At 38.6% G+C, this 8,963-nt stretch overlaps 2 protein-coding genes across 2 annotated transcripts; both read left to right on the top strand.

The window, feature by feature from the left end:
- Positions 1-3,437: 3,437 nt before the first annotated feature.
- LOC147495998 (large ribosomal subunit protein P1w-like) lies at positions 3,438-4,397 on the top strand. Its single transcript, XM_086564785.1, has 2 exons — positions 3,438-3,754; positions 3,901-4,397. The coding sequence occupies exons 1-2, from the start codon at positions 3,683-3,685 to the stop codon at positions 4,150-4,152; spliced, it is 324 nt and encodes a 107-aa protein (XP_086420911.1). The 5' UTR covers positions 3,438-3,682; the 3' UTR covers positions 4,153-4,397.
- A 965-nt stretch (positions 4,398-5,362) lies between these two features.
- Positions 5,363-7,284, top strand: PSI-P (photosystem I P subunit). Its single transcript, XM_086564784.1, has 6 exons — positions 5,363-5,887; positions 6,036-6,184; positions 6,421-6,507; positions 6,590-6,652; positions 6,894-6,931; positions 7,008-7,284. The coding sequence occupies exons 1-6, from the start codon at positions 5,704-5,706 to the stop codon at positions 7,066-7,068; spliced, it is 582 nt and encodes a 193-aa protein (XP_086420910.1). The 5' UTR covers positions 5,363-5,703; the 3' UTR covers positions 7,069-7,284.
- The last annotated feature ends 1,679 nt before the right edge of the window (positions 7,285-8,963 follow it).

The following is an 8,963-nucleotide window of genomic DNA, read 5'->3' on the forward strand; positions in this document are numbered from 1 at the left end:
GATTGCGGATTCACGGACTTTTAGAGATTTGGTTTTATGAGTACTTTCGATGTCTTTGTCCTAACATAGACATGATTGCTGATACTCGCTCTAGATTTGCTAGTTGGTCAGGGCCTCACTTGACTCGTAACAGAGGGCATATTAGGATAATATCTGTATAGCTCGTGCTCAGATTGATATTAGATCATTGTCATCTATTGAGTGGAGACCTTGGCGTTTGTCTACTGCCTTTGATGATCCAATTATGCAAAGATGCTTGTGTGTTGTCACGTCACGAGTTGTTTTTGCCGCGACGTGGATCGCCGGTTTGTCTGTGGCGACAGATGTTGGAGGCAGATGACTGGACGTTATGGAGTTCCATGTGCTCCCATGCCAGATGTTAGTGATGCGAAGTCGTGGGGTAGAACTCATATTCATGAAGTTCATGCCAGTGGTGGTCCTTGGCCAGATGCATCTTCTTTTGTTGTTGAGCGCATCACGATCAAGATTATAGATGGTGGAACCGTGTCTCTATGGGTCCGTTGTTGCCTCCTGTTGGTCGGGCTAGCAACTTCGAGTTTGTGGGGCCTGGAAGGGATGAGGCGTGAGCTCGTATTCCTCATCATCCGCCACCGCTTTTACAACCCACAACCTCTCGAATGCATATCATCCAGCTCGTAATGCGCGAAGAATCCTCGGATGTTTGCCGTGTGTGGACCTGATGGGGAGCCTACTTATATTTCCATTCCCGAGGTGCCTCATGCTCGTTTCTCGAAGTTAGAGAGCCGATATTGATCGATACCATGGTGAGTTTAATTGTTTTATTTATCTTCTTCATTATATATATAATATGTACTCACTCGTGTATTTTCTTGGATTTTTAGGTTTGAGGTTCTAGAAAGATATGAGAACCGTGTTCTTATGTTTGATGGGATGAGGACTGCTCAGTATCATTATAGACAAGAAAGAGAGGAGGCATATTCTCGGACATATCGGCAATCCCAAGCGTGTTATGACAAGACTTCGAAGCGTATGAGGATATCAGCAAGTGTACACGCAAAGAACATCGTGGATATGAGGAACTTCAGGCTGAAGTAGTTAACCTCCGTGCAGACAGAGAAGATCATGATTCTCGATTAGGAACTTAGAGGAGCAACTTGAACGTCCAAATAGATAGAGGAGAGGGGATCGAGTGGTAAAGGGCGTAAGAAGAGAGCTAAATAAATTTGATGTAATATGATAGGTTTTGGATTATTTTGGATATTATATGATTATATCATAATCATAGATTTTGGACTGCATAATCATAATCAAATGTTTTTAATTTCTTTAATTTTTTCGATTTTGAATTATAATTCTTAATTTCTTCAATTGCACAATTGTTAATTTCTTAACTTCTATGCACAACTCATAATTTTTCAAGTTCTATGCACCACAGTTCTAATTTTTTTCGAAAAACGATACGTGGTTTTGGCAAAACCGCGCCCATTGAAGCCCAAGCCCACGCGGTTTTGCCAAAACCGCACTATAGAAACCCATTTAGCAGCTCAAGCCCACGCGGTTCTGCCAAAACCGCGCGATGTTTCTCAAACCGCGTAAGTGATTTGATACAGCATCAAACCTGGAACCAAATATTGGTCGATTTGGTGTTTGGTTTGGTGTTTTCATCAACATGTAGTTCTCCTAGAATTTGGTGTTTGATGCTAGGTTGATATCACTGCTAAAGATGCTCTAACACCCTCTCTTCTCGCTCTCCATCTCCATCTTGAAATAGGAGTTGCAGCTGTTAGCGTGTTATGACCATGTCAAACATAGCGCATAAACACTTTTTATGAGGATTGCAAAGTTTCTCCGAAGATCATACGTTCCACTGCTCCCGCCTCTGTAAGTTGAGCAACAATATAAAGCTCAGCTTAACGAGTGAATATTGGGAAAATTCATTTTCAGTTCTCCAGGTAAGAAATAAGCTCTATGGTGTCCTAATGTGCATTTACAATCAACCTAGCTAGTTAAGACCATTATAATTAACCTCTAAGACAGATTCCATGGTTATAAAAAGAAGTGACAAAGGTCTGATTAAGCGTACTTGTGAGAAAGAAGTTGTAATTTGTACAAGACATAATACACTTGCTATGACCTCCCACAACGATATTTAACAGAATTAAAATTGCCACCACAGATGGAAGTGCTCTCGAGTGATACACATGCATCCTCTGGCTCCTTCAATCCATAGATTTCAAAGAACTTACATGTGTTCCTCGTCAAGGAAGTCTCAATATTATATATTACTGGAATTTTGCAATCAAAGAACATAAAATACATAAACACAGTAGAGTGTGACATTCTAGTCAATGGAGCCATGGAGGCATTGGAATAGAGGACTCTTTTTCTCCCTTTTTCTCTCTCTTATTCCCTTACTTTCATGAAGGAAACTTATAATTTTAGGGGCAGATTTTGTGGAGAGGCAAAATCAGAAGACATAATGAGTTGTCAAAAGGCATTTTCGGTTAATGAAATGGTGCCTACAGAAATGCTGTATTATGTTAACTGTAACCAATTTTGTAGGTTATGGTTGGCATTGTATTATAGAGGAGCTTTTGTGCAGTTGTGCTTGACAGGTAGGATATGGGATTTGATTTTCTTTCTCAAATGGAGGTGCTTATTAGTTCACCTAGTTGGGATTCAAGGTTCTTTTCACTTTAACTGGGTTCATTCAGGACAAAATTTATTTTAGGGCCTTTATTTTAAGACCTGTTTTGAGAACCACTTTATAATAAGAAGAAAAAAAGATTGTCCCTGCACAATATATAATTCAAATTGTGTTGTACAAATTGGTAGTATGTAGTGAAGAAAAGATTGCCCCTGCATAATATTATTTAGAGAACTTTATACCTTGGGTTGGGAAATGGCTTTGCGCACCGAGTAAGGCACAAATTTGCGGCTACGTGGTTTAACAGAAGATTGGTCAACCGTTGTTGATGAATGTGTGACGGTAATTCAGTAGCTGACCAATGAACATATGATATATCAGCAGAAGCACAGTAGCTGTATAAATCTGATGAGCGAAATATCAGGTATTTTGTTTTTCCCACCAGTCAAAAGGTCTACTAGTGAAGAAGAAGTCCACATGCAGAGATCACACAAGGAACTCCAAAGTCCAAACTGTAGGCGAATGCATCTGCTGGTTTGGTTGGCCTTTGGGGCCCTGCCCGGATCAGGGTAGGCTTAAAGGTTTTGTAATGAGAAATGACAAATTGACAGTTGACGAAGTTTAAAGTTGTTACATTATTCCTGTTCATTGAAGGCAGCCTCATACAAAGGACCAAAGGTGTTTAGAAGGCATCTTTGAGTCGTGAGCTGTGCTACTTGTTAAGAAGATTTTGTGTGAAGAATATAAGATTTGTGTGAGCTGCAAGGAAGAGGAGATTTCTATTTGCACACGGAGTGAGATTTCTATTAGGGGAAACGTAACTAGGAAGGAAACCGGAATTATAGAGAGTCTCCAATTGTAGAAGCTGATAAGAGTTAGGACTCAGTATGGCTCGAACAAACCGACACAAAAGAGGAAAACTAGTAGTCTCTCCCCTCTATAAATACATCACACCTTTAGGGTCTCTCTCCTATAAATCAGTCTACAGATCTCTGTACATTGATTCCTGTGTTGTTGTTTCTTGAGGTTTTTTTTTGTTTTTCTTCTACAAAGATGTCTACTGCTAGCGAACTTGCTTGCACTTACGCTTGCATGCTCCTCCACGACGAGGGAATCCCTGTCACGGTAACTTTCTCTCTCACCCCTTAAAGTTTTTAATTGTAGTCTGGTAGATTTGTAAGTTACGCTTTGTTACTTGACACTACTTCACAGGCAGCAGAGATGATTACGTTCTGAACTAGTTTTGGTTTCTTTGATTTATCTGTTTACAGGCAGAAAAGATAGTAGCAGTGGTGAAAGCTGCTAATGTGCAAGTTGAGGCCTATTGGCCAGGTCTATTTGCTAAGCTTGTCCAGAAGAAGAACATTGAGGATATGATTATGAATGGTAGCTCTGGTGGTGGCGGTGCTCCTGTTGCCGTTGCTGCATCTGTTGCTGTTGCTGCTCCAGAAGCTGAGGAAAAGAAGGAAGAGCCAACGGAGGAAAGTGATGACGAATCACCACTTTTCGATATTTTTTCATAAACTTGGAGCTCCATTCCCTTCCAGTATATGTGATTCCACAATTTTGCAAGTTTAGGTTTTTGATTAAGTGTTGTTATTTGTTTCGTCGAGAAATTAGTCTTTGGATTTCAGTGCTAGCGTGTTTTTGTTTGCGAGGTTATTGTTATACATACTCTACTCTGAATTAATTGTTGAGATTTTACAAGTTGTTGAGATTTTATAGCTTGTGGTATTGAATCTTTATCTGAACTGAACTTGATGGTTCGTACATATGTGACAAGAGAATGTCTCTGTATTGGTCTATATCCTTAATCTTTTAGGTAAAGTTTGTGGTATTGTCCTTCATCCGTAGAGTTGCTCTTTTAAATGTTGTTTGGTAGTTAGCTTGTTGGATGTTAGTCATGTTAGATTTATATTAGTAATTTAGTATCCAGAGGAGTTGTTTGATACAGGTGGGAATTGGGGAAGCAGTATTAACAAGCTCAACCAACGTGTGACACGTTAGGTTTGATATTAGACCAAGTTGAAACTACCGAGTTCCGTCTGATTTTAGTGGTGCAAACACCTATTTGGTTCCTGGCTGTAAATTATTCCTGATGGCTCGTTACAGTTGTTTGACGTCCGACGACCTCTAGATCTTAAATAAACTTGTCCTTTACAGTTTTGCATTGCCCCAGATTGGTTACTACTAGCTAACTCCTCATTTTCTACCATGAAAGTGTTCTGGTTGTGTACGCACTTAGGTCATCCGAATGACTTCTGTCAATGACTCACCCCCAGTAGTTAATTATATTCTGCTTCTTGATTAATTTGTCAACTTTGACAACCTCTGAAGGTGGATTGTCTAGTGTACAACCTTAGTAACCAGACATACCTTTGTTGAGTTGAATGTCCATGTAGCTTGACTTGAACTTGTTAGTTTGGCAACTATTTGTTGCTTGGGATGCTACTTGTTGGTATCTTGATCTGCTGAATTCCGAGAGATTGGCTGATTAATACTGCTTCTTTGTTTGGATTACTCTATAGAATTTGCATAGTCCCAGCAGCAGACTTTACTTGGATCAGTCCATAATGTAACAACGAATAACTTCAAAAATTGATTTACATCTTTGTTTGGAAGACCAAAAAAATTGATTTACATCTTTGTTTGGAAGACCAAAAGAGAAGTTTGTTTCGAAGGACAGGATTCCAAGATGGTTGATAACATTTTGACTGTTATTTAGCGTGGCCAGGAAGAAGCGCGAGCTCTGTCTTTTATCTGCCCTTTTGGCCTTTGGGTATGTGTAATATTTTTATTTACCATGAATACTTAGCATCATACGAGGAGGAGGAAGTGAGGATAATAGAAGGACAAGTACATCCAATGGGAAGCCTTTAGCCTTAGAATTCCTATCCAATTGCCAAATCAGCACTATCAAGATGAATAGAATGAGTGGTCTTCTATTCCCTACATTAAGAAGTATTTCAGCGTACTCAAATCCACTTTTATGCCCAAGTAACTAAAGAAAAACATTTCTTATTCCTCCATCTTTCTGAAACACTTTTGTAGGTAGTCTTGAAGAGGTCATACCTATGGCCTCAACATCTACTACACTCTCCCTTACTTCTACCTCAACTCTCGCCGACAGCAGAGCTCCTCGTCAGCCTACAGCAGCCGCTTCACTGCAATCTGTCAATCTCTCAAATCTCCATACATTATTGGAGCAATCGCAGAACCGTTCACCAAGTCGCCAGACATGGAAAACTACTGCTTATTGTAAGTAGGCTCACACATTGTTCTATATCAATTGATTTAGGACGCAGCTGTATCGGCCAGCATGTTATATATCATTTACATAGTTAGTTGACCATCATTTTACATAGTTAGTTGACCATCATGCTATGAGCTTGACATTGTAATTTAGGCCGCAAGCTTGCTCGTAATGTAATCACCAGAGACACCATTGCAACTGGAGACACCATAACAACTGGAGAGACCATAACAACTGGAGAAGCACCTGCGGATGTTGTGGGAACTGAGGCGTCAGAGATTTTGAAAACTGTTCAAGAAGCAGTAAGAAATCAACTTGTATTAATAACTTTTCTTCTTAGTCCTTTATTGGGTGGTGTGGTATTGTGGTAACTGCTAACTATAAACCTAAAACTTGGCCAGCATTGTAGTTGTACGTGCAACATCTCTGGTGACATTAGCTCGTGGCTGTGATTAATGTTTTGTATTTAAGAATAACTATGGATCGGAAGCTTTATTACACATGGTTGGGCATTCTAATCATGCAAGTTGTTGTACAGTGGGATAAGCTTGAAGATAAATATGCGGTGACTTTGCTTGCGTTTGCTGGAGTTGTTGGCCTGTTTGCATCCTTTGGGACGATATCGGTGAGAACCATCACATTACATCATATCGTTTTAAGTTCAAAAGGCTTTCTAATAAGCCAACAAAGTAGTATTATGTCTGCAGGCGATTGACAGGCTTCCTATAGTTCCCGGTGTACTCGAGCTCGTTGGAATTGGTTATTCTGGGGTACGTTAGCACAATTTTAACCATAAGCACAATGGAGACACTAACAATAACAACCTGTCTAATTTACATAGAAGATATATATAACGGATAAAAATATGTCTGTTCAGTAAACATGAATAGTATAGGTCAGTTCCAATTTGTTCTATAAATAAAATTCAGAATCAACCCACTAGGACAATGTAATTCCCAGCTTCATTCTCTAAGAATACTTATACAATAACTTTTTGTGACAACTTGGCAGTGGTTTGCATACAAGAACCTGGTTTTCAAGCCTGACAGGTAAACCTTTTTCTGATCCAAAATATCATTACCTCGTCTCTGAGTGATAACATTAACAAATTGTTGATATATACAGAGAAGCATTGATAGAGAAAATTAAGGATTCTTACAAAGATATACTCGGAAGCAGCAGTTAAGAGTGGCAAGTTAAGGTTCTTTTTGTGACAGCATGAACTCTCTAATAATAATAATGTTGTAAAGCCTCCAACTATTTTGTAGCAGTGGATGAACATGAATTCCATTTTTATGTTTGTTCCCTTTATAAGTTTCTAAGTTCTAACACGAGCTACATATCACTTCCATATTGTATTGTCTTTAAGATACATATATAAATCTGCAAATATTTCGTTTCACATTTAGCTTATGGAATAACCTAATAGCTATTACAACTAAGCACCTACATTGCATACTTCAGTTCCTTTCATTACCAAGAGATTTTTTTTTTTTTTTTTTTTTGATTGGCAAGTCTGTGTTTTAAATGAGATCAGTAACTCTTTTAGAGGATTAAAGCAAACCCACACCAGTTACATTGAAAGATCCTAGCCCGAAGGCTCATCAACCCTGAAGGGAACATAGCCCGAAGGCTCTCGCCGATACACCATTTTGAGCAGATCCAACTGCCTCCACCTTGTCCATGAAGACTTGCTTTTGCTCCTCAGTCCACCCATCGTAACAACACTTTGTCTCTAGCCCGAAGGCTCACTTGGTCCAAAAGCCCATCACATAATTACACAAGAAATAAATCCCAAACAACCCTTGGTAAGAGGGGTACACAACCATTTGAGCTAGAAACTCTTGTCATTACCTAGAGTTTCGCTTGTTAGACGATCAAATGCAACAGGGGATGGAGATTCTCGTGGAATCTTATTCTTACCCTTCTAGATTTTCGATTTTCAAACACGCCCACTGTTGCTGTACCATATATATCAGCGGATGTCTTCAGACTCACACACACTGAGGAGTTACTATCAGACAAAGGTGCGCAACTAATGTTTAAGCACAAAACAGAATGTGGGGAACTTTCATTGCAATGGTCTTCCCTAAGTAAAAGATTCATGAGATTCAGTGACATTTCTTTTCGTCGCATCCCAATCCCAGCAGTAGTGGATCAATAGTTATCCTCTCCCATCCCACATTAGTGAATCTATATATGTTGCTAAAAAAACATGCTTGGCAATTATATTATGTTACAACGTTAGCTTTACATTATAATTATGAAATTTCTCTTAGCAGTATGAAAAATTATTGACTGGTAAATTATTGTAATAAAACCCAATACATAATATTACGAATGTCACAACCACTGATAAATGCGTAAATGTAAACAAGCTAAGTGATTAACTCGGTAGTCAAGGGAGTATCACGAAGTCTGTTTTCTAGCCATTAATAAACATTAACACATATAGTAAGATTCCTAACAGTTGCAGCAGAAAGAGATTGGATATATCCAATTGATGCTCGATGCATTGCATATACACTAATACACCCCAACAACACTTTCAAACCATGAAGTCCTCTCTCTCAATCTCTATATGCTTGACACATTTTAATCCCAGCTATCTTGGCGATCGTGTACCATTCATTTGTCTGTTCTAACGGCCCTATAAGTAACGTGTCTTCTTGAATAGGTTGTGGAGCGTACTATGGGTAAATACATGAAGAGCCGAGGGAAATAATCTTTTTAACGTTCTTGGTGTAACCTGAGTGAATGACATCAATGTTTTGAAAACCGAACCGGTGATCGAACCGATTTTTTGTTAAAATGGTTCAACCAGGTTCAACCATGGTTCGACTCGGTCGGACCGATTAATGTTTATTTAGCAAATTTTTTAATAATTACAATAATAAAATGAATAAATACATGTTTTAATTCAATATTAATTGGTATTATATATCAAAATAAATTTATTATACAAGAAATACATAGTAGTATGTTGGTTTGGAGTTTGGATTATCTTGTTTAGGTGTTAGGTTCAACTCCCCACATTATCAATTTTTCAAAAAAAAAAAAAAAAAAAAAAAAATTATATAA

This window comes from Coptis chinensis, chromosome 6 (genome assembly GCF_015680905.1).
Source record: "Coptis chinensis isolate HL-2020 chromosome 6, ASM1568090v1, whole genome shotgun sequence".
Classification (NCBI taxonomy): Eukaryota; Viridiplantae; Streptophyta; class Magnoliopsida; order Ranunculales; family Ranunculaceae; genus Coptis; species Coptis chinensis.